Source organism: Lepidothrix coronata, unplaced genomic scaffold (genome assembly GCF_001604755.1).
Source record: "Lepidothrix coronata isolate B3197 unplaced genomic scaffold, Lepidothrix_coronata-1.0 Scaffold77, whole genome shotgun sequence".
In the NCBI taxonomy this organism is placed as follows: Eukaryota; Metazoa; Chordata; class Aves; order Passeriformes; family Pipridae; genus Lepidothrix; species Lepidothrix coronata.
Window position 1 is genome coordinate 774246 of NW_016690257.1, and position 24628 is coordinate 798873.

General features: G+C 49.3%; 1 protein-coding gene across 1 annotated transcript in view; it reads left to right on the forward strand.

Moving 5' to 3' along the window:
- The first annotated feature begins 208 nt into the window (after positions 1-208).
- Positions 209-24628, forward strand: part of SMAD7 (SMAD family member 7) — a 27517-nt gene continuing 3097 nt past the window's right edge. Inside the window, exons 1-3 of the mRNA XM_017819826.1 lie at positions 209-793; positions 1841-1894; positions 7007-7081. Coding sequence (XP_017675315.1) covers positions 283-793; positions 1841-1894; positions 7007-7081 — 640 coding nt within the window. The 5' untranslated portion in view covers positions 209-282. The remainder of the gene's footprint in view (positions 794-1840; positions 1895-7006; positions 7082-24628) is intronic.

Sequence of the window (24628 nt, forward strand, 5' to 3'; positions counted from 1 at the left end):
CCTCCCCGTCCTTTAAATTTTATTTTATTTTTTTTTTCGGGGGTGCAATTTTTTTAATTTTAATTTTCTCGCAGCGGGCGGAGGCGCGGCCGGCGCATCCCCCCGCGGGAGGCGGCGGGACCCGCGGCCCCAGCGCGGAGACTGGCGCATGCCACGACCCGCCTCGGCCCCGCTGCCCCCCGCCGCTGCCCCCCGCCGCCGCCGCACCCCGGCTGCCGGCCCCTTCATGCTCGGCGGACGACATGCCCGTTTTGTAGCCGGGGGCCCCTCCTCTCGTCCCGCATGTTCAGGACCAAACGCTCGGTGCTCGTCCGGCGGCTCTGGCGGAGCCGCGCGCCCGGCGGCGAGGAGGAGGAGGAGGCGGCGGCGGGCGAGCCCGGCGCGGCGGCGGCGGGGGCCGAGCCCCGGGCGCACCTGGGCGGGGGTCGCGGGTGCTGCCCGGGCAAGGCGGCCCGCGGCGGGCGGGCGGCGGCGGGCGCGGAGGCGGAACTGAAGGCGCTGACCCACGCCGTGCTGAAGCGGCTGAAGGAGCGGCAGCTGGAGGGGCTGCTGCACGCCGTGGAGTCCCGCGGCGGGGCGCGGACCCCCTGCCTGCTGCTGCCCGCCAAGGCCGACTCGCGGCTGGGGCAGCACTGGTACCCGCTGCCGGTGCTGCTCTGCAAGGTGTTCCGCTGGCCCGACCTCCGCCACTGCTCAGAAGTGAAGCGGTTATGTTGCTGTGAATCCTACGGCAAAGCTCACCCCGAGCTCGTCTGCTGCAACCCGCACCACCTCAGCCGGCTCTGCGAGCTAGGTACGGGCGGCGGGGAGGGATGGCAGGGGGTGTGCTGGGGATGCAGGGGGGGATGGAGGGGCTGCAGAGGTGCTAGGGGGTGGAGGAATTAACAGGAGTGTAAGGGATGGCGGGTATGCGGGAATATAGGGGGTGCAAGGGATGGAGGGCATACAAGTGCAGGGGTTGGAGAGAATGCAGGGGTGCAGGGGCTAGAGGTGTGCAGGTGATGGAGGGATTGCGGGAATATAGGGGATACAGGGATGCAGGGGTATAGGAAATACAGAGTTGCAGGGGATGGAGGTGATGCAGGAGTATAAGGGTGCAGGGGATGGAGGGGATTCAGGGATATAGGGGTACAGGGTCTCAGGGGAGGGACAGGATGCAGGGATACAGGGGATGGAGGACATAGAGGGGTGCAGGGGCTAGAGGTGTGCAGGAGATGGAAGGGTTGCTGGGGATGCATGTGTGAACGGGATACAGGAACGCATGGGTGCAGCCCCACTCACCTCCCAGCCCACTAAACATTTTTTTTTCCTCCTGGAAAAAAACCCAGAACAAAACAAACAAAAAACAACCAAACCCCCCAAAACAACCCACAACAAACGACAAAGCCCATCGCACACGCACAAAACCTTTCCACTGCCGTGGTTTATGTGTTTCTTCTGTATTTAGAGGAGGGGGTGACCCCCCCTTCCCCATCGGCGCCCCCCTCCCCTCCCGGGGGCCCCGGCGCTGCCTCCCCGCCGTCCCCGCGCGGTGCCGGGGGATTAGGGGCCGGGCGGCCCCGGCGCTGCCGCGGTTCCGCCGAGCCAAGGAGGCCCCGATCAGACAGCCCGAGCGGCAGATAGCAGGGAGACTGGCGCCAGACGGACCCTTTTGTTTATCTGACAGCTAAATATCAAGGCAATCACCGCCTCGCTGCCCTGCCTCCAACCCCCAGAGCTAAGACAAACAGTTTTGCTAAAAGAATGCCACTGTTATCATAAGTTCCTATCTTTTTTCCTTTTTTTTTTTTTTCTTTCTCATGGCTCTGCCTTTATTTTCTCTGTTCTTTTCTAATTCCAGAGTCTCCCCCTCCACCCTACTCCAGATATCCAATGGATTTTCTCAAACCAACTGGTAAGTGGACTTTTTTTCAATACAGATAAAAAAGAGATAAAAAAAGGGAAAACAGACCCTTTCTCAGGGAAAACAGTGTCCTGACTTTGTCATGCATTTCGTTTTTGGCTGCTTTAGCGCTTCTGTGCCTCTTGCTACCCCTGCAAGAATTAACATATAATTTATCTAAGCCACCCTGTGCACAAAGTAGGATTTTAAAACTCTGGCAGGAAACTCCAAGAGGGATTGCAATGCGGCACAGGCCTGTGCTGCTTGAGTCAGCCAGGAAAACCATGAGCTCCAGTTGAAAATGGCAATGCTCCCGCACCCCTGGGCGAATTTTTAGGGATTTAGGTTGGGATCCAGCACAGCATCTCCATGATGCCTGGGAATCTCAATGAACCTTGACAGACTTGTTAGAAATCTTTCTGAGTTTTATAGAAGCTTAATCCTGCCTCATCAGGTTGAAAAAAAAAAAAAAAGAAACCCAGGAAAAGAGGTTGAAAAGTTTTTTTTCTTTCTTTTTTTTTTTTTTAAATTTTTTGCACCACTCTGCATGCCTGTTGCTTGTAATTGAATGTCAGGGTGCCAGGGGAGAAGCCCATTTGAGGCTGGCACCAGCTCTTTTGCGGTTGTCTGCATAAACTCTTGGTTGGCAGCGAGCTCCACGAGTGTGAGATAAATCAGGCTGGAAGGAGGAGAGGTGGGGAGAATCGGAAACGGGGCGGGGGGGGGGGAGCTCGGGAGGAGTAGCTCCTGGCTCCCTGAGGATTAGAGGATCTGGAGTGCTGGCTGGAGCACGGTGGTCTCTGTGGTCATGGCAGACAGGAGAGGCACGGCGGTGCAGGGAGGCAAAGGTAGAGGTATTTGTGAAGACCAATATCAGGTTATTTGTTTTGGGGTTTTTTGGGCCAAAGAAACGGCTTTTATAAAATTACCTCTCTTCAGTTTCTTGCGACTAAAAGAAACCCCAACCCTGAAGCTGCTTTGCTACCTTTGTGGGGTCCCGTCCTGCCCACTACTCCCTTGGAGGCTGTACTGTTCTTTTTCCCCCTCTGCAAACTCCTTAAGAACACAGATAAGTGTTCTTAAGTGTTACTTAAGTAAGTTACTGTGTTAGTTGTAAGTTAAGTGTTAGATAAGTGTTGCTGTGCCTCCTGGAAATAAGCAGAGCTGTTTAACAAACAATCGGGTTATAAGGCATGAGATATTTTGCCTTGGTGTAAAAAACAGGAGATAAAAGCTTATGAATGGAAGAGGGATACTGGGAGTAAGTTCAGCACTCCGGGCATGTGCCGGGGTGCAGAAGGGTTGTTCTGTAAGAGACTCTGAGAGTCTGCTGGGTCACAAAGTTTTGTGGGAGTTGGCATCATTTTGACTGCATCCCTGGAGTGGTCCCCCAAGATTTCCTTATTTCTGCCTTCATGGCCTTTTCACCCATTGATGATCCTGGCATGGGGTACAAAGGGGTTTGGAGCTGCAGGAGTGAAGGGTTAAAGCTTGGTTTTGGTTTCCCGATGAAGATGTTAGGATAAATCTATTAGCAGCATTTAAACATCCAATCTGCCTCTGCCAGGATCTTATTTTCAGTTAGCCGAATGATATATTTATTCATTAGCAAGTGTTGACATAAGGTAGCAAAATGTGTGTAAACAGAAAAGCCGCAGAACATGAATGTGCCATTTCGAAAGGAAAAGTTATTCCTATCGGCCAATAGGAAGTGATTAACGCTGCCCATCGGAAGCACAGAAACAACTCGGTTACTCACCAAAAAGTCCTTTTTTTTTCCTTTTTGAAAGAAAAATCCCTTTGGCAGCTGAGGTCTGACTAACGGGGCTGCGACAGGCGCAAGCGGAGCCTGGAAGTCTGTTGTGGCAGGTGGGTTTTGCAAGCTCAGGGTTTCTCAGTGTTTCCTCTGTGGAGGGTTTCCCGTCCCAGCATCGGTGCCGTCTCCTGCGACAGTTCCCCAGCTGCTGTTGAGGATTGCTCGTCATGGGCTGGTTAGATGGGATGGGGAACAGTAGGTTACCGTGGGAAGGTGTGAGGATTTTTACCTGGCCGATGCACATCAGCTGTCTTCTCCCTGGGGATCTTGTGTGGGAACAGCCATACATTTAGACTCTGGCAACGGGGCTGGGGATCTTCATCCAGGAGGAAACTTCTGCTTTTCCATCAAGCGTGGTAGTGGTGATAAAAGTTTTTAAATGTTTAGTGCTAAGCCTTGTAAGTGATTCATATGGGCAGAGAGGCAGGTAGCACCTGAACTGGTGATCATAGAATCAAATAATAGTTTGTGTTGGGAGAGACTCTAAAAGCCATCTGGTCCAGCCCTCCTGCAGTGATCAGAGACATCTTCAACTAGAACAGGTTGCTTACAGTCCTATCCAGCCTGACCTTGAAGGTTTCCAGGGATAGAGGGTCTCCCACCTTTGTGGGCAATCTGTGTCAATGCCTCACCACCCTCATGATAAACAGTTTCTTCCTTCTGTTTCCTCTAAATATCTCCTAGTTAAAAACCCTTATGATGGGGATTAAATTGTGGGTTTTTTGGGTGATGGAGGCTGAGACAGGCTGTGTTGCAGGCTGGAGGAAAGCAGGGATGGACAGGGAGCTTGGAGTCTGTTGTAGGCAATGAAATGCCGTGTCAGATTGTGTGTTGGTAGGGTAGATTTAGTGTTTGTGTCCTCGTAGACTGGAAAGATCTACCCTTGGTGGTTGGGTTACCTGTGGGAAGGCTGAAGGTCAGGCTGACTTGCTTGGCCATAGAGTTCCAGAAGGGTTTGGGTTGGAAGGGACCTTAAAGCTCACCTTCTTCCACGTATGGACAACTTCCACTACACCAGGTCGCTCCAAGCCCTGTTCAACCTGGCCTTGAACTTGCCGGGGATCGGGGAGGGCTTTCATCAAGGAGAGGACTTTTCTTCTTCCTTAAGAGGATCTTTGCAGGGATGGATGATGATGGCTTGCTCTGGAGGTGTGGGGCTGCTCAGCATTCCTGATGTCCCTACAAAAGCTGCCACTTGCAGCTGTGTTGAAAGCGAGATGGACAGTAGTGCCCTCAAATAATTCAGGCAGATTGTTGATTCATCATTAAGTGAGACAAGGGGCTGCAAGTGGTTCCATTGTGCCCCTGCGTGACTGGTCATGGTGGTGCTGGAGTATGAGAGTGCAGGAGACTCGCTGAGATGTCTTTGCAGAGCCAAATGCCCTCCTGTGGCATCAGCTTTCAGGGGAGCTGGAGGTTTGGCAGCTTCCAGGAGCTATTTGAGACCTTGCAAGGTTGGGCTGGTGGCCACCAGGAATAATTGTACGTCTCTGCAACGGTTTCATACTCTGGGAAGGCAGCGTTGGGAGGAGATTGATGTGCAGCGGGCTTGGATAAACCTCTGATCCTATGACCTGTATGGTGCTGAGGATAAAATGAGCCCTAGTACCCCTTACTAACAAGAGCCCTGGGCAGCTCTGAAGGTGATGGGAAGAGTGCCAGGATGAATTCAGCCATGAGAGTCCTGCCTTTGGGCTTATCCCATACCTGACTGTCATGGTTGGTCTAGAGTTAAGGTGCATTAGCTCTGTGTTTTGTAAAGAGACTTCAGAGGGTGGTTCATGGATGAGGGGAACTGTCTGTTGGATGGTGGGACACAGGAAGGGAGCTGATGAAGTCATGAAAGCACATGCCCCTATTGCTAGTGTTGTGGGTTTTAAGTTGGGATGGGATTCTGTTCTGCAAATCCTGTCTGATGTGCTAACAGAGGACCTGGTCGTGTCTGATCCCTACAGCAAGAGAATGTGCAAAGGGCCAATTATGTTCCTTATCTGCAGGAACTCCTTGGGGAGCTGTAGCTGGGAGCAGAGGGAGCCCAGGGCAGGGCAGGGTGGTCCAGCCTGCATTTAAGAAAGCATCTGTAGTCCAAGCAGGTTGAAGCTATCCCAAGGTAATGGTGAGGGGAATCTTCTATCTAGACTAGAAAGGGTTAAAAGAAGTGGAAAACTTGTTTCTTTAAAGCATAGAAAGCAGGACAAGGCATTTAGGGAGCCAAGGCATTTAGAGAGCGTATGGTATACAGTGTTTCACAAGTAAGTCTATTTCCTGTCTCCCCTATTGTTTTCGGTTTGATTAAGTATATCCTGTTAAACTGTATATTCCTGTTAGAGCTTCTACTTCACTCTGATAAAATGAGGTTATGCAGACAGGAATTTCTTATTCACTGGGATTTCAGGGATGGGATCTGGAAGAATTGCTTTATCAGTAGGGAGAAAATCATCTCTGCTCTCCTGGTGGTGGCCCTCGCTTTGAGATACAGATGTGAGTGAAATGATGTCATTAGGGAACCCAAATTTGATGAAACCTAAAGCCCCTAAGGACCAGAAAGTTGCATGAACTTTACAGGTCTTCTCAGGCTTGTCCTTGAGCTTGTAGTTCTGCATGGTAGTGGCCAAGAAGCTAGAGTTTGCATGTAAGACCAGGAGATCAGTGTTGGCTTCTGACTTGTCACCTGGCGGAGCAGGCTTGGGATGGAAAGGTCCAGACCTTGAGCTCCAACAGCTCCACACATCAAGAGAAACCTCTCATGGAGCAGCCAATCTTACCCTGCCCTCTGACTGTGAGTGGAGTAGGTCCAGTTGCCCACCTGTTCCAGGAGTTGACAGCAAGATCTGTCAGAGCTGGCAGTGACAAAAATTGAGCATGGGAACACAAACTTAGCCCGTTTGCCGCAAAAAGGCGGCGATGAGACATTTCCCTTTCGGTTCCCATTTTGGTGAGTTACAGGTGTCGACTAAATCGGGTGCATAAAGCCATGATTTAAGCATTTTTGGAAGCTCGCTTACATCAGGACAGTGACAACCTTGATCTCCTTACCCGGTGACGGGGCCGGAGAGGTGGCAGCCAGCCTGTAATTTCTGCCGGTCTATAATCAGCGTTGGCTGGCGATGAAGCGCAGCCTTGACTGAGACAACGAGTTAGGGTGGATGCTTCTTGATGAACTACTGTCTCTGCGCGGACAATTAGTAATCGCTTCCTGCTAAGCCCTTTGGAATGTGTGTTCTGCTTGCGGCGATGCTGGGAGCCTTCAAAGAACCACCTATATACTGATTATTCTTTTTTTTTTTTTCCCTTTTCCTCTGCTCCAGCAGATTGTCCAGACTCTGTGCCTTCCTCCACTGAAACAGGGGGAACTAATTGTCTAGCCCCTGGGGGGCTTTCAGGTAAGACATCTCTTGTTGTCCTTGATCTTGGCTGTGGGTTGCATTGACCAGGGGTCCCGAGGGAAGGCGAAATGATGCTGGGGGGGGTTGGAAATGTGTGTCACTGAGAAAGGTGTGCTCGAAGGGGAAGTTGGGTTTCACTTCAGTGGCAGCTGTGTACATCTTGTGCAGAGGATGTGTTGAAATCCCAGGTGAAGTTCTCCTTTGAATTCCAGCCTTATGGCTCCATTCATTTTTGGACTGAGGCAGGAGGAGGTGTGCTGGGGAAGGCTAAGTGATGTTGACTGACTGTTCATTTGGATATGTGGATTATGGGAGTAGATGTACTTTTAGGAAGGATTCAATGTCAGGGTCTCCTTGACTTGGTGGTGGTGGTGGTGACATCTCTTGTCTCTGGGACAAGAGAGCCATGCTTGGACTTTGCTCCAGGTAAGGCCACCAGCACCTTGCATCTAATGCACAAGGGTCATAGTGCCCAGGGAGGAAAGGTGGTTCTGTTTCATGCAGAGATTATTGCAGAGGGAGTCGGTGATCCTTATGGATCCCTTCCAACTTGATATATTCTACGATCACCCATTTGCCATCTCCTTCAGCCTGCAGGTGCTGTTACACAGTGCAGGGCTGGAAGGCACCCCTCTTTCCTCACCCTTCTTGGGCTTTTCATAGAAATACAGAATGGTTTGTGTTGGAAAGGACCTTATAAAGGTCATCTAGTCCAACTCCCAACCGCTTTTCCAAGGTGCGATATCTCCAACGCTGCATGTCCCATTCAGGATTGGACAGCTTCGTGGCTGGGCTCTGTCTCCACCAGCATTAAAGTGTCTGAAACCCTGTACCTGCAAGTACTTGCTGATGTTTAAAGGTGCTTCCCTTTGTGGTGATGTCTCCTTGATTTATGATTTATTCATCGCCCTGAAACTGGAATTCAGAAGTAGGTCGGCGGCGGCCGCACGCGCGCGTGCATCTGCCCCTGCCTCTCTCCAGGAATTGCGTTTGGTGTGGATGTCTTTAAGTGAGCCTTGTTTGTTTTTTTTTGGGTGTAATATATACCCTGTCTGTTATTTGAGAGGGGAGCATATTGTTTGTTCAAAGGCCCTAATGAGAATTAATCAAACGAAGGGGGAGAGGGAACAGAGAAGCTTGTTGCTGTTTTTTTTTTTTTTTTTTTTTTTTTTTTTTTTTTTTTTTTTTTTTTTTTGTTTGTTTTTTTTTTTTTAAATTCAGAAGACTTTGGGGTTTTTATTTTTTTGGCTATTGGAGCCTATAGCTTCAGGGAATTAAAAAAAAAAAAAAGAGACTGTGGAAAGAAAAGACAAGAAGCAAAACAACACAATAAATAAGGATGTTGTTAGATCTTTTTTCTTTTCCTTTTTCCTCCTGAAATACACCCATTGCAGAGGGGAGGAGAGAGTTCAGTTCCACAGGATACCACATGAAATAAGCAGAGGAAGTACTCGCTTTTAAAAGGGGGCTTTCTGTAAGGTTCAGCCTTTTGATAACATCTCGTCTGGCTGCTCTGCTCCCGAAGGGAAGGCGGGAGGTGGGGGCTTGGACTGCAGGAAATAACATGGCTCGTTCCTGGTGCCTCCTAAAGGGCCATGGAAGGGGACCTCTAGCTCCTTAATTGAGCTTCTTCCCCCAGTGAAAGCACATTTCCACCTGAAAATACATTTTTTACTTACTTTATTATATTGTTATTATTTCACTGGATTTTCTTTTTTTTTTTTTTTTTTTGTCTCTCTTATCAGAGGTTCCCCCCTCTCCCCAAGCCTGGAAACAGAACCTTTTACAATCATTAACCGCTCTTTTTTTCCTCCCCAAATGTAATTGTAGCCATTTAGTTTAATGAGGAGCTGATAGGAGAGTTGGCTCATGAAGGGATACGGTTAGCTACCCAAGCCCTGAAACAAAGCCGAATGCCTCCACATGAAAGAGCATTTGTTTTGAATTTGCTCTGATTTACTGGCATCTCCCTTCCGCGTGCAGAAGTGCAGAGCTGAAAATTCCCAACTGGAGGGACCGAGTCAAGAAAGGAAAACAAACGCACTTTGCAACAATCCTCCAAAGCTCACTTTCTCCTCCTTTTTTTTTTTTCCTACCCCCTCCTGCATATTTCAGTTAGCAGGAGAGCGTGTTTGAAGGGGGCTTTAATGAGTTATTGGCAGGGTACACGGCCCGCTCTTCGGCTTGGTCTTACCTATGTTTGGGCAGATGGGGATGGGTGACGCCAGGTGGAGAGTCCAGCATCCCTCATCCCCTCCAGAACTGCACAGGTTGGATTTGCAGCTCTTTGATGAAAGGATGGCTTAAGAAAAGAAAAGAAAAAAACAAACATTTTGGTAGTTTGGAAAGTGTACTGGGTGGCTGAGGAGAAAGACATCATGGTGGGTGGTGGTGGGTTCCTGTAGCACTGCAGGTTTGGCCATCAGTGATGGACTGTGGATGCTGCTGTAGCAGTGGAGATCAAGGTCAGTAGACCTGCTCTGATGTCTTGAAGTTGGAAGAGCAGGATATAGCAAGGAAGACTGCTCTCAGCCCTGAGAATTTGGGAATGGGGACAGCCAGGGGTTTACAGCCCCTCTGGCAGGGAAACCACATGGGGGGGTTGAGAGGGTGGTGGCAAGGGGAGCATTAAAGGGGCTCAAAGCAAGAGCCCCTTGCAGCTCTCTATGAGGATCCTTTGATGATGAGGAGTCTCAGATCCAGCCCCCACCGGGGTCTGTCTCTTTCTGGAGGCTGAAGGCAGTTTTGTTGATGGATACCAGAGGCGCTGGAGGATGTGGTGGGGGAAGGGGAGTGGCGTGGCCGGGGAGATGTACGGGGAGTGTTTCCCCTTTGTGATAACTGATCTGAGCTGCTCCTTTCCTCCCTCCTTCTTCTCTCTGTTCTCCTTCCTGACCCAGGAATGCAATATTGGGCAGTCCTTCACACCGTGCTTGGTGTCCTCTTCTCATCCCACCTCTGCTCTCTCTTTCCCCACCATCCCCTTCTCCAGCTGATGGACCCCATGCTTTCCCTGAGGCACTGAATCTCACTTATGTGTTCTTGCCTTTATTTTTTTTCTTATATCATCTTTATTTTTGTCGGTGGTCAGTCTGTGGGTAGGGCAGGACTCCTCGCTCACGTTATCTCCCACTGACATGGCTGTGCTCGGGTATTACCAGCCAGATCCTCTCTGTCCTCGGTGTGGTTAAAGAGCAAAAATATCCCATTTGAGATAAAAATAATTCCTGTAAATGGGAGACAGAGGGTGGTTTTCCTGTATTTTGAGCTGACTTGTTCTCAGCAGATGTGTTTGGTTATGACTTCTTTCAAACAAGCAAAGCTATGCTTGGAGAACCTGGAGGTGGCTGGCCCGTGGTCCAGTGGCATTGGATTGGTGGGAGTGAAATTCCTGTGGGACCCATGGAGAAGCTCTGCTCCAAGGGAAGAAGTGAGCAGATAGTGTTTGATGGTGTTGGTGCTGGGTCTCCATGAAGTGTGATCCCCCAGCCCTGGACATCTCTGTCTTGACTCCTGTGTGGTGTGGGACTAGTGGCTCTTGGGTGATGGGAGGTTGTGGTGTCCACGGTGGGCGAGAGGGTGACTCTCCAGCAGGACAGGTGAATAGTGCTGGATCTGCTGGCAAAGCAAAGCTCTCCAAGAAGCTCAGAGCTTGTCATCAGAGAGGGAAAGCAAGATGAGCTGGCTTGTGTCCTCACCGCCTCCACTGCTCTTTTATTTATAGAGGTTGTTCCTAAAATACCAAACCCGAGAGTTTACCCAGATTTTGGCCCAATCCTGTGCACTTGCCCGGACTCTGGAACTGCCCCAGGGTTTCCAAGAGCCAGTGTATGTTGAGTGATGATGCTTGGTGAACGCTGGACCAAGGCTCTGCAAGGCTTGAGGCTGGGAGACTTGCAAGGCACTTCTGCAGCAGGCACAGACTCAGTTTCTCCCCTCCAACTCCACACCAAAAAGATGGGGAAAAGACCTCCATAGGCTGGAAAAGCGTCAGCATCGCTCCCTGCTGTGGGACCTTGTCTGGTTTAAGGGACCTCTTGGCTGATTGACATTTCATTCCAAAATTGCGGACAGGCCGGGAATGTTTCACTATGCCTCTGATCCCCGCTGGTATCTGCTCACCAGGGAAGAAGCACCTTGTCCAAATCCGGAGCTATTTGCCCCCCGAAGCGGCTCCCCACTGCTTTCCCCCCGCCCATGTAAACAGGATCCTGAGCTGTTCCTCTGCCAGAGTCCTGCCTGTGTTTTCCCATTCCCCCTACTTCCACCTCTCTCTCCTACAGAGTTTATAACCTCCTGTGAAATGCCTTTATTTACAAATTGGCATCCTATTATAATCTGAAATTGAGACTTCTTCCTGTGGAACTAGGATTGTATATTTGTCCCAGGGATAAACAATTGCTTGGGAATTTTTTTTTCTTTAAGTCACTTATTTTTGGTTTATTTTTGAGCTTGTGTCCTTTTAATATTTTTTTTTTTATTTGCTTTGAGCTTCTCAGGGCATTGCGCTCTTTCCTTCCCAGCCTCGTTGGAGACATGGCTCCCCCCTCCCCCATACCCCCTTGCCTACCTAAAAACCACTGTCCTGTCCTGGAAAGGACAAGGTTATCAGGGGTTAACGCCAGGATGACAGCACTGGAGCCTCTGGAGCAGAGCAGGCTGCCTGCCAGACTAGGAGCCTCCCGGCTCGCCTCGCACATCATCTGACCGTGGCCGACTGGGAGGAGGGAGCCGGCGCTTGGCATCGGCCCCGGGCTCTTGGCTTGGCCACCCGCTCCGGTTCCTTGAGCCCCGTGAGGGCTCTTTTTTTTTTTTTTTTTAAGGGGGTTCTCACCCTGTGGGGACCCCCCTGGGACACGGCCAGGATAGTCCCTGTGCTGCTGCGGGGATGCAGGGGGCATCCTCCTCGCAGCTCCGCGCGTTTTGCTGGACAAAATCCTTCCAAAGCAAATAGAATCCATTTAATAATTACTTTTAAGTGCTCCAGAGCCTCTTGAGCCTTTCCTAGATACTCTTCTATGATGTGTTTTATAAAGACATGGTGGCAGAGGTGCTCCCCCCATTAGGTACTGGTTATTTCAGTCCATACCTGTACAGCTCCATTAAATCCATTTTTCCAGATGCTGATTGATTTTCCCAACCTTTGGAACAGCTGATGATAAAATGCAGAAGAAGACCCCGCAACCAGAATCCACCATGGTGGGGGGATGGTGGTGTGGACCAATGATGGGGACTGTGAGGGGAACAATCGCATTTTAATCCCTGTACGCATTTTAATCCCTGTACGTGGCACTTTTTAGGGAGTAATGAGGGCACAAAGGAGAATTTTGGAAGTTAGGTGTCAATCCAAACCGTGCCCTGCTCGCAGTGGCCACCCTGATGAGCGCCGGCATCTTGATCACTGGGGACATTTAAAACTCGATGGGACAAAAACACTCGTAGAGGAGCAGCCCCGGGCTGGCAGGGATTCGGGCTGCATCGTTTCCATCCCTGCTGTCCGCCAGTGCGTATCACTTACACTAGAGGAACCAGTAACATTATCCACATGCATTTCCCCGCCATCGGCATGGGGGGATGCCTATTTCGAATGGCAGGGGCCAAGACCGTAAACCTCCATGCTGGCTTGAAATGGGGTACACCCCATTTTGGGGCGCACAGGAAGAACACTGTGTGCAAGGACCCGCTCCCCAGCCCTAGCCGTGCTCCGGCAGGGCCACAGGCTGGGCAGGTGGGTGGGTGCCAGCCCCACCGCCGTCCCCCTCCGGCGTGAATGACCCACGCCGCAGCCTGGCCGCCTGCCTACTGTCACAAAGGAGCTTCCTTTCCAGTTTATTTTCAGCGCCGAGATATTATTAACCGCCGAGGCACGGTCTCTGCTCTAGCTGCCCTTGCTTTTTGCCTGAATCGCTTTGTTTTCGCCCCCCGCCTCGGCGTGCCGGCGCGGCCCCGGTGCCGCCGGGGTACCGGCTGCGTCAGGGCTGCTGTTGAGGAACAGAGGGCACGGAGGAACGGGAGGCCTGATCCTGCTCGGGGCTGAGGTCGGGCGAGGGAAGGAGCTCTCGGCGGCTCGCAGGATTTCCGCCTGCTGTCTTTGGATTAGCCCCTGGGTTTTCTCTCTCTCTCTCTCTCCCTCTCTCTCTCTTTTTTTTTTTTTATTCTTCAACTTCTTCTTTTAATAAAGGCAACGTCTTGGGTGTTGCCATCTGCTTCTTCCTCTGCAGGTTATTTTATTTTACGTCTGTTCTCTTTCATTATTTTGTTGCTTTTTTTTCTTCTTCTATTTCTTCTTTTTTCTTCTTTTTCCTTCTGTTTTCCTTCTTTTTCTTCTTCTTTTTCTTCTTCTTTTTCTCCTTCTTTTTCTCCTTCATTTTCTCCTACTTTTTTTTCTTTCCTCCTTCTTCCTTCTTCTTTTTCTTCTTGTACTTGTTTTCCTTCTTCTTCCTGTTTTTCCTCTTATTCTTGTTTTCCTTCTTTTTATATTTTCCTTTGTAGTGCAAGAAAAAAAAACTTTTGTGGGCAGGCATTGCAGGGATTTTCCATCCCCATCCAGGGAAGGGTGGGGGCTCAGATCCCCTGTGCACAAACCTGCTGAGAGCCACCCCTGGGGGGGATCTTTGCCCATGGTCTCAAGTCATCAGTTCCAAAAAGCTTTTTCCAGGGGGTTTTGTGCTGTTGGGGATGTTATGTGGTGTTTGCTAGCAGATGGCCCCACTCTCTTCTTTCTTTTTGCTTTTCTTTTTTATTAATTTTTCTCTTGGTTTTTTTTTCCTCTCCCCTCTTTTGGGTTACCATTCAAATGCGTGATGATAACTTTCACCCTGTTAATTAACAGGAAACATTGGGACAAGACAGGAAATTACATCAGTCTTTTATGAGGAAAGAGCCAAGAAAAAAAAATGCAAGAAAACATAGTTATTAGTGAAAGGAAAGAAAGTGCCAGGGGAGGAGGAGAAAGAAGGAGAAAAAAAGGGAGGAAAAAACACCATCCCATAGGCCCTGCTTTTCCGAGGGAGGCTGCTCCAGCACTTGATTTTATTTTTATTGTATTGAAAAATATTTGACTAGAAGGGTCACCTTTGCTTGAGTGTGACGCTCTGGCTTCCCAAGGAATCTTTTTTTTTTTATTTTCATGCTTTTTCTCAGCTTCCTTCCCCAAACTGTGAGGCCTAGGAAGCTCTTGGCTGGGAGACTAATTTTGGTTTGGCTGCTCAGCCCTTCAAATTGGTCCCCACCCAGTGTCATTATCTTGGTTTTAACTTGCAAGGGGAAAAGAAAAAAATAAAAAAACCACCCTGTAAGAGCTGGCTCAGCCCTTCTCTACCCTTTTAACCTCACTGAATAAAAAAACCATACTGGCTTCAGCCTCCCCGGCTGGATTGTGCTGGCAGTGCTGAAGCACCGTGGGATGGTTGCAGGAGGTCCTGGTGATGCTCTTGTGATGCTTCTCTGTGTTTGATGGCTGCTACCTGGCTCTGTGGTCCTTCCTCATCCTCCCTCAGGGATGAAGTGAGATCCCTGGTGGGGTGCTGAGGTTTGGCAAGCCACCTTTGGGGTGAAGTCCTGGCTCCCTTGGGCTTTCCTGGCTTTTCCTTGAATATCTGGGCAGGTGGAAAGGCAAATTTTGCCATCATGAATAATTCAGAACAGCTGGGGGCTCTTAACCCTTGTTGCAAATATGTAGCTATAGATATACATCGTATGTCATTATATGGAGATAATATAGTCAATATACTATATGTATAATTATACAGGATATATTCAGTATATAATGAATATATTCAATATATTCATTGTATATTGGACAGATTCCATATTTGTGTAGGATTCTATATTATACATATATAGGTTAAATAGATTTTGTTTGTTAGAACCAGACCTGCATCAGTAGGTGCTGGCTTTGTGTTGGAGAAACGGGGCGGTTGGGAAGGTAGAGGAAGCTCAAACATCTGTGGCTTTTGAAAGTGGTGAAGTTGACTCTGGATCCAATAATTTTTGGTGATGGAAACCTATGGGTTGAATTTAGGGATGATAAAAATTGCCAGGCATCAGTGGTGAGGAGGAGGTCCCTCCATGGCGGGTGATGCAAAATAATACCAGAGGCGTTATGTGTCTGTTCACACGCTGGTGTGCAAGGTGGGGTTTTAAGTGGAAAAGCAGGGAAAATGGCAAAATAGTCGAGAAACTAAACCCTGAGATGAGGTCTTGCTCGCCCACGTGGGATGGCTGTCAGTGACCCTGTGGCTGGGCTCCGACAGCACCTTCCCAGGCAGAGCGGACGGAGTAAATAACTCCATAAAGTCATTCTTCGAGCAGGAATCAAATAACAGGAGTTTTATTTGGAAAAGGAGCTGGGAGCCTGAAGTTACATCACTGCGTTTGAAGTGATGAATTCATTTACTTTGGAAGCCAGGCTGAGACTTCTTAGCTCACGATAAGGAACAAACCCATAAATCATAGGCAGAGGCCTGTAGTTTTCCTGTTCTTTGTCACAGCCAAGCATCGAAAATGTATCCTGGGTGTCAAGAGCAAGAAGCCTTGGCTCACCTGAGATGTTGCACTGGGGAAGCTGGTGTGGTGCTGGGTCTGCCAAGCCTCAGATCCCCTGGCTTTATCCCTGTGGGAAGGTGCTGCTGGGTCTCAGTGATGCCTGAATCCCTTGGGTTTTGTCCCCATGGGAGGATGCTTCCTGGGTCTCTGTGATGCCCAGATCCCTTGGGTTTTGTCTCCACGGGAGAATGCTGGTGACACACCAAATCCCCTGAGCTTTGTCCCCGTGGGTGGATGCTGCTGGTTGTTGGTGATGCCCAACTTCTCTGGGCTTTGTCCCTGTGGGTGATGCTGCTGGTTGCTGGTGACAGCACAAATCCTCTGAGCTTTGTCCCCTTGGGAGGATGGTTCTGGGTGGTGGGACCCCGATGATGACATGGTCCCCTCCTGGGACCCTGCTCTGCTCTTGCCACCAAAACTGGGGTGAGATGAGCCACGAGGAGCTTTTTGGTGTTTTTTTTTTTTTAATCTGGGTGCTGCCAACCTGCCCCGTTTTATAGCCTGGGGCAAACCTCTGCCGGCCTCCGTCTGTGAGAAGGGGGTGCCAGCTCCGCCAGAGCGCCAGGAGGGTTAATTACTTAATGAATATAATATTCTCTATAATTGCTATGCGTTATTAATCCAGAGCAAAGTGAGAGGCGAGGGGAGGGGTGTGTGCGTGGCCATGCTTGTGAACTCCGTCCCAATGCCGTCCGTCCCGTCTGTCCATCCCACACGTCCATCCCGCGCTTGCCCCCTGCGCGGGTCGGGGCTGGTGCTGTCCGTCTGTCCGTCCCTGGGTGGTGACCCTGCCTGTACTCCAGCGTGCTTTTCGCCTGCTCTTAGGAATAGGCGTGATTAGATTATGAAGGCAGACAGAAGTAATGATTAACTTTTTCAGTCTGCCTGCTGTCTCCAGTCTGGCGCTGGGTGTTTTTTTTTCCCCCTAAGTAGGCCCTGGCCCCGCGTCGACAGGGTATTAGGTTGTAAAGAAAGCCAGGAGGAATGAAGGCAAGTGAGGGAGGGGAAAGAGGAGGGAGGGAGCCTTTTCCATCGGATCCAGGACTGGAATTTATTGGCAGGAATGCAGTAAATGCTCCAAATGCCAGCCCAGCTAAACAGTTTTCATAATTGTTATGGAGCAGGGCACGACGACGACGAGCGTGAAAAGGACTTTTGTTCCTACCCTGCTTTTTCCATGCGTTTGCATCCCTGTGAGGGAGATGCTGCTCTGGGAAAAGGAGCTGGGGGATGTGGGCTTTTTTTTTTTTTTTTTTGCTGGGGTGAGAAACATATATTTACGTCTGTTTTCAGTCTTTGGTGAGAATTCTGGGTTGGTGTGCTGCAGGGAGAAGCTTTTTTTTCAATACTGAAATGAGAATGGCAGCGATGCTGTGTCTGTGTCTGTATGGAATGCAGCTGGGGGGGGAAAGAAAAAATCCTAACACACATCTGTGTATTGGGTATCCCATTTGGAAATCCTAGACTGCTCTACTTCAGTTTTTATTAAGGTCTTTACAAGGTTTTTAACGTGTAACCCACATAGCTACATGTTGTCAGTGGAGGGTTGTGGCTTTGGTGTGACTGTATCCCTACCCTCCCCAGGGCATCACCAGATACTTAGTGACCCTATTTGCAACAGTGGAGCTTTATTTTTAAATTACCAAAGCTTTTTAAGGCCATCCTCTAAACTCGAGCTTGGTGGCTGCTTTGAGAGGGTCAGTGATGCCTTGGCTGGCGTGGCCAGCTGGTGGCCTCTGGTGGCTTCAGTGTCTGTGGATTTATCCAGGAAAGGTGATGGGCAGGATGCTACCACAGGAGCCTCCAGCACAACCCAAGTCGGGAAAGATATTTTGGCAAGCTCACCTCGCGTCTGATTTGCATCGCTGTAAGTCAGGATCCCTTTGTGTGCTGGTTTCTCTTTCTCAGAAGTTTTCTGGTTGAGATCTGGGTTGGGTATGGGTGGAGAAGAGGTGTGTCTTTGGTAGCTACTGCGGCTGAAGCATGGAGGTGGCTGCTCCTCTCTGTGAGCTGGGGCTGGTGCCATCCTTGAGTCACTTGGGGCTCCCATGGCATCATCTCATGAGCACTGGCTCGGGCTTCCTGTATTTTCCAGAGGAGCCTCTTGTCTGATTTGTTATGAAGGTGTGATTATTCCAGGTTGCTCTCAAGGAAGGGGAGGAGGTTGGAGGGTGCACAGGGCAGTGGAGCACCGTGCAGCACCTCCCGAGCCAGCAAGTCCTCCCACCAGCATGGGAGAACAGCAACAGGGACACATGCAGCGAAAATAGCATTTCTAGGGGTTTTCCACAAGGATCTGCATGCCCTTGTGGCTATTTGGATGGCCTAGGTTTCTTAAAAATCCCATGGATGTTGGCAGGACCACTCTGGAAGGGTCTCCCCTATTGAAGAATCCCTGTGTCCCACCCAACTGTAGGGCTGGAGCTTGGGGGAGGGATTCCCGTCCTACTGCTTTTTTGAAACAAGGGAAAAGTTTTCCCACACCTTTGAGGGGTGCAGAAGGAGAGGCAAGATAAAGACGGTTCTTTAAATTAAAACTTCAAAAATAATTAGGCTGACTGTATACTAAACAACAGCAAAGAGGCCCATTTACTGTAAATATTATGAATGGATTTGGCTGGCTTCTTCATCCCCACCCTTCCTCTAAGGCTTTTCTCTGAGCTGAGTCGAAATTCGGCCTTCAGACAGCACGATACTCTATAATTTGCATGGCTGATGAGGCCTGAAGCCTGGTACAGAGGAAACTGGAGTCAGCTGGCTCCTCTAACCACTGGAGACAGGCAGACAGGCATTTTTGGTGTGTGCCTGTGTGTTTCCCCCTCCGCCCCACCTCCTTGTAGCTCCAGCCTTGCTTGGCTTTTAAAGAGAATGGTCACAAAAAAAGGGTTCTTCTCTTCTGGAGTCGTTTTTAGCCGTGGTAATTGATTAATCACCGTAATTAGACAGGAACAGTGACTAATGGGATGTTTATGAATCAAATTTCTGGTTTGGTGGACTCCATGAACTCAGCAGTTTCACTTGGGTTCTTTCTTTGCTGTCCTGCAATGCAGGGGACATTGATCACCCCATATTTTTCAAACTTGAACACCTCTCCTGATTCAGCCTTGGTGTCTGCCATGCTGGTGTGTGCTCTGTGTGCAACATTCTTAGAGGACTCCTTTCTCACTTTACTTTCTTGATTTTATTGTCCCATCCCTGAATTAACCCTCAAAAGGTCAGGGCTGGGTTCCAGGCTGGGAGAAAGTTGGCTCAAGATGCCACCAAGCTGGGGTGGGAGCCTGAGGGGATGTCCTCAGGGATGAGTCATCTCTACCCACCATCTCACCTGACCTCATTTTTGTCCTGATTTCACAAGGGGGTTTCCCAGCTGTGGTGAAGGTCATGGAAGTTCTTGGTTGGGTCACTTGGGGACTGAGTGGAGCACTCCCGAACTTGTGGGTGGCCACTGAGTCAAATCTGAGCCAAAGCCCCAGAAATATTGGGAAATAAGAGACTCCTTCCCCTGGTGGCTTCTACCATGTTTTATCCTCTTTGTCCTCATTGAACTCGCCCTTAGACAACATCAGCAAACTGAAGTCTTGTGGGGAAACTCAGGTGGATGTTTATTTTCGTGCAAGGTTGACTGATTTTGCAAGGAGCCAGGAGCCATTTGAGTGATTGGGTGGACAACTTGTTAATAAATTAAAGAAATAATCTTAAGGCTCTTTAGCCTGCCTGACTACTGTATATGCTGAGTAATAAGAGCTGCCTAATTAGGCATAGACACAAATTTATGGTCTAGCCTGTCAATCCGCGGATTAAGGACTGCATAAGTACCTACTGACACGATGGGCTGTAATGGCTCCTAAAGAGATGTTATGGTCTATCGTGTCAATAATCCACAGATTAAAGGCTCCCTAAGTATGTGTTGACGTGACTGACTGTCTCAGCTCTTTGGGGGCTCTTGTGCTGGTGAGGTGGATGGACCCCACAGGCCACCTTGGGTGGTGGCATCCCTGCAGTAGGTAAGGGTTTATTTTCTCTGCAAACAACAGGAGCTTAACACATAACCATCCCCTAAATTAGGCTTTCAGAAACCATCCCAGCCATCAAAATCAGGGGGTGGTGAGGAAGGTGAAGCTGTCTAGCCCTTGTGTGCAGGGAGATATAAAAGGTTTGGGGCAAACATTGCTGTGGGTGGTGTCTCCAGAGTGCCCACAAACTCTGTTAAAGGCACAAAGACCCTTTTCTGCAGCAGGGTATATCCTTTAATTTGGATTTTTTTTTTCCCTTGGCTTTTGCAAAACATACCTGGAAATCTGGCTTTAAGTATTTTTCTTGGGGTTTCATTTGTTTTGTTTTGTTTTGTTTTGTTTTGTCCGTTCACCGTGTAAATAACCTGAGATTTAACTTTTGGGTGCCCGTTTTATTTTGTTTTGATGAGCATGTCATGCTCTGTGTTCTCCTCACCCTGATGTTATGCCACTTCACTTCTCCAGTTAGGGCTGGGGGGGATGTGTTTTTCCTGAGATCCTACAAAATCAGCACTTTCCAATAATAGGAGGGGCAAAGTGGCAACCAGAGTGCCCCAGCTGTCCTGAAGACCATCTGGAAGAGCATGACAACAAAAAAACCTGTAAAAAATTCCAGGTTTTGTGTCTGCATCTCAAAGAGTAGGAGAAGACAGTGATCACGTCTCTGCCCCGGGCACACAGATGCCACTTAAGGTCAGCCAAGAGAGATTACCGGGTGCGAGACGTGCTGAGCTTGGTCTCAGCCCCGGCCCAGCCAGACAACACGTTGTGCTGACACCAGTCCAGCCCGTTTTTTTTTTAAGCACCGATCGCCCTCCGTATGTGCAGGTGGATAAAGGGGGAAGGACTGTAATGTGTTCATCTGCTCCTCAGCAGGTGCCCACAGCACTTGTTTTCCAGCAGAAAGCTGTCTACTGGAAAGCTTGACAGGGATTTCTCCGGGTCTCTGGGGTCCTCAAAATGATAAGGGCGTGGAGCTGCTGGAGCGAGTCCAGAGGAGGCCACAGAGATGCTCCAAGGGCTGGAGCCCCTCTGCTCTGGAGCCAGGCTGGGACAGCTGGGGGGGTTCACCTGGAGAAGAGAAGGATCCAGGGAGAGCTGAGAGCCCCTTCCAGTGCCTAAAGGGGCTCCAGGAGAGCTGGAGAGGGACTTGGGATCAAGGACCTGGAGGGACAGGACAAGGGGGAATGGCTTCTTGCTGCCAGAGGACAGGGTTAGATGGGATATTGGGAAGGAATTGCTGTCTGTGAGGGTGGTGAGGTCCTGGCCCAGATTGCCCAGAGAAGCTGTGGCTGCCCCATCCCTGGAAGTGTTGAAGTCCAGGTTGGACGTGGCTTGGAGCAACCATGTCTAGTGGAAGGTGTCTCTGCCCATGTCAGGAGGCTGGAATGAGATGGTCTTTAAAAGTCCTGTTCAACCCAAACCATTCTGTGATTCTGTGAAAATGAGAAGACTTTTGTTAGCAGTTCAGGGTAGATGCTACCATGGTGAGTGTTGCGTTAGGGTTGATGTTTGATGGGGAAGCCAGACCCAGGGATCACAGAGGAATGAGGGAGAGGAGGGGGTGAGATGGTGAGTAGTTTAGGAAGAGCGTGAGAAGATGCTCGGGATCAAAACTGCCCTTTCAAAAAATAAATATATAAGTATATATGTATATATATATATATTAGAAAAAGCATTCATACGTAGTTTGAAACAACTCTACAGTTGGATAATTTTATTGGCCTCTAATCCTAATATCATTGATGAAAGATCCAGTTACAGGCATTTAAAAACCTCATCAGAAACACCGTTTTATTCCCATTTTCAGCAGTGAGTTGTTATTTTTGCAGATACTGGTGACGATTTTGACAGCTCTTGATGTGATCTGCTGGGGGCAGTCCTGGTGGGTGAGATAGCTCAGTGTGTGCTAAACTTGCTGTTTTCTTTCAAAGTCCGTTGATTGCAGGAAAACTTTTACCTATGTCAAAACAGAACAAAACAAAACACAAACAAAGGATCCCCAGCCCACCTCCCCTCCTTGTCCATGAACTTGGCCCTGGCACAAGGCTGAGATCCAAAAGGTGGACAGGAGCTACGTTGTTTTAGTTTATTGCTATTATTTTTTAAATTCGGTTTTGCTAAAATGCTTTGGTTCTTTGGGAATTAAAAAAAAAAACCCAGACCACTTTTTCTTCCCAAATGCCTAATAAAACTGCTGGAGCTTGGAAAGAAAAACTGCGGATGACATGGTTTCATCATCTTAGAAGTGTTCATGTGATGGGGAGAAAAGCCACACCAGAAATTTCCTACCACTTCCAAGTGATGGGAGATATGAGTCCTCCTGCCATGGCTTGGAAGAACCAAGTGTGGGGCATTTCTGTTAAACTCGGGTGTTTCCATGGTGTGAATCTCCCGTACTCACCGTCCTCTGGACCCCATTGGTTTCAGCAGCTGTTAGTTTTTTGGAGTTATTGCTTTGGTATCCAGTCCTCCAGGGTTTCTGTATGGATGAAGCGTTTTCAGCAGCATCCCTGCCTGGAGTAGGATGATGCCCTGAGCCCACAGGCGGCATGGGCACACCCCCAGTGTAGAGGTATGCTGGCTGTGGTCTCTTATTGAGCAATTTTGGGCAGGATTTGGTGTCCCTGAGGGTCAAGGCAAGTGGTGGGGAACCTCACAGCCTCTTGTGCTGATTGGCATGTTGGAAAGTAGCTGGGATGGTGCTTTTATGGAGGACAAAGGTTGCGTTGGCAAAGTCAGGGCAGCCCCTCAGGAAAATTCAGGGAGGTGTGAAAAATACGGGAAAAAAAAGTTTTCCAGTGGGATTGAAATACTGTATAACGTGGTTGTGCTGGGGCATCACTGGTGATGAACCGTCTGCATCAGAATTACAAAAAATGTCACCCTAAGGACTTTGGGGTATCAAGTTACTGCCTTGACATCCCCCCTCTGCGAGGAACTGTTGTGGGTGGTTGTTCCCCGTCTACCCAACTATGAGTTGATCAATAAAACTAATTCCCTAAATTCCCAAGGGCGGACTCACTTCATTTTCAATTATTTCTATACTATTATTTTTGCACAATAAGCTTGCACAACGCGCTGGGGTGGGGTGGGGGGAGCCTGGCAGAGCCCCGAGACAGGCTGCAGTGGGAACCATGGAAAATCCTAATAAACCCAGTTGATAGCAGCAAATGGAGGGGTGCTTAATAACGAAATAATAGCGCGGATGTTTATAGCATTAAACATTATCATTGTTTGCTGGAATATGGGAACACTCCCGGTTTGCTGGGAGTTTTCCAGGCATTTAGAAAGGGATGTGTTTGCTCCGAGTTGCTCGTAAAAACCATGCTTTTAACTCAAAACAGGGATCCCAAAGCGTTTGCAGCCGTTTGTGGGCTGTCACACACGAGGGTGTCTTGAGGATGATGCGGCTGTGAATTTCCTGGGATCTGGGTTTTTGTGTGAGTTGGCAGAAAGCAGAGATGCGAGTTGGATGGTGGGTCCCTGCCATGACCCCAGGTTCCACGGGATGAACTGCATTTTTGGGCAAAATCCTTCTATTTACTTCATTTGCACACATCATTGCCACCAAAAAAACCCTTTAAGGGGAAAAAAAAAGAAAAGTCTGTCACTGTAGGAAGCATCTCTGAGTCATTTTTTCCTTTTCTCCTGCCTGGGTGATGCCACTGGCGTTTCCCACCCCTTTTCCTGGCGGATGCCAGAGCTGGGGAGGTGGGTGGGAGTGAGGAGGCTCTGATGGGGTCCCAGCAACTGTGAAAAGCAGCTTTGGTGGCGGCTGGCAAGGAGGCCTGAGCCTGTTTATCCGAGCTCAGCCCTTATATTCTCATGGCTTTTTGGCTAGACATCCAGTCAACAGCCGAAGCCCGCAAACGGAAGAGGCTCTGGCATATTTATACTGTGTGCTGGCATCAGCTCCTTAAAAAAAAAAAATATATCCCGGATTACCTAAGATTCGTCCTTGAGGTCTGGTCACCCCGTGTCATTGAAAAACCTAGTGGGATTCATTCATGAACTTCCAGCCCTCCATAAAGGCCTGTTCATTCATCGCCAGGGCAGTTTGCTATTTTTTTTTCCCTTTTTTTTTTTCTTAAATGCTCTGGCAATTAACTAACTCTTTATAAGTGGCAACGGGCTGGTTGTTAAGTGGTCTTCACCAATGCAAGCACAAATGCCAGGTGAAAAAGTCCTTTTTTCACCCCCTGCTCCCTCGTGAAAGGGATGCTTTTATGTTCAAATAGATAAAAACCTATAGGAATTTCAGCAGGGATTCAATGGCTGTTGCTCCAGAATTCCCTCAGCTGCTGTAAAACAAAACCCAAGAGGCTCTGAACATCACTGGCAGGCAGTCAGTGGGGAGGAGGGTGGTGGGTGGTCAGTGCAGATCCCCCTGGATGCAGGACCATCCTCCTCATGGATCTAGAAGCATCCTTCCCCTGGATCCAGCATCATCCTCTCCAAATTCCTCTGTCTCCCAGGCATCCCGCACCCCAGTTCCTCCATCTCCCAGGCGGGTGGTGGAAACTCCACCTTTGGGGGTATTTCCTGGCCCTCTGAGTGCACCTTTGGGTGGGGGGCACCCTATTTTGGTTAGTGGGGAGGAAACCCAAACTGCCCGCCCTGTCCCTCCTCCTCCTCTGTCCCTGGTTCCAGCAGGATATAAAGTTGTCTACAACAAAGTCTTGTGAGGCACCAAAAAAGGGAGGTGGGAGGACAAACCAAGCTGCACCTTGACAGATGCTGTCCCAGGGGCTGCCCCACCACGACTGGAACCGTCACCCTGGTTTAACCTGGGAGCGAGGCTCCCTATTTTGAGGCAATACATGGCCAGGCCCATTTTTAGTAGCTGCCTCCAGCGACTGGAGAAATATTTTCCTCGCTGGCATAGAAATGAGGAAATTAAAAGTGTGTGGTTGTTTCTTTCTTTTCTTTCTTTCTTTCTTTCTTTCTTTCTTTCTTTCTTTCTTTCTTTCTTTCTTTCTTT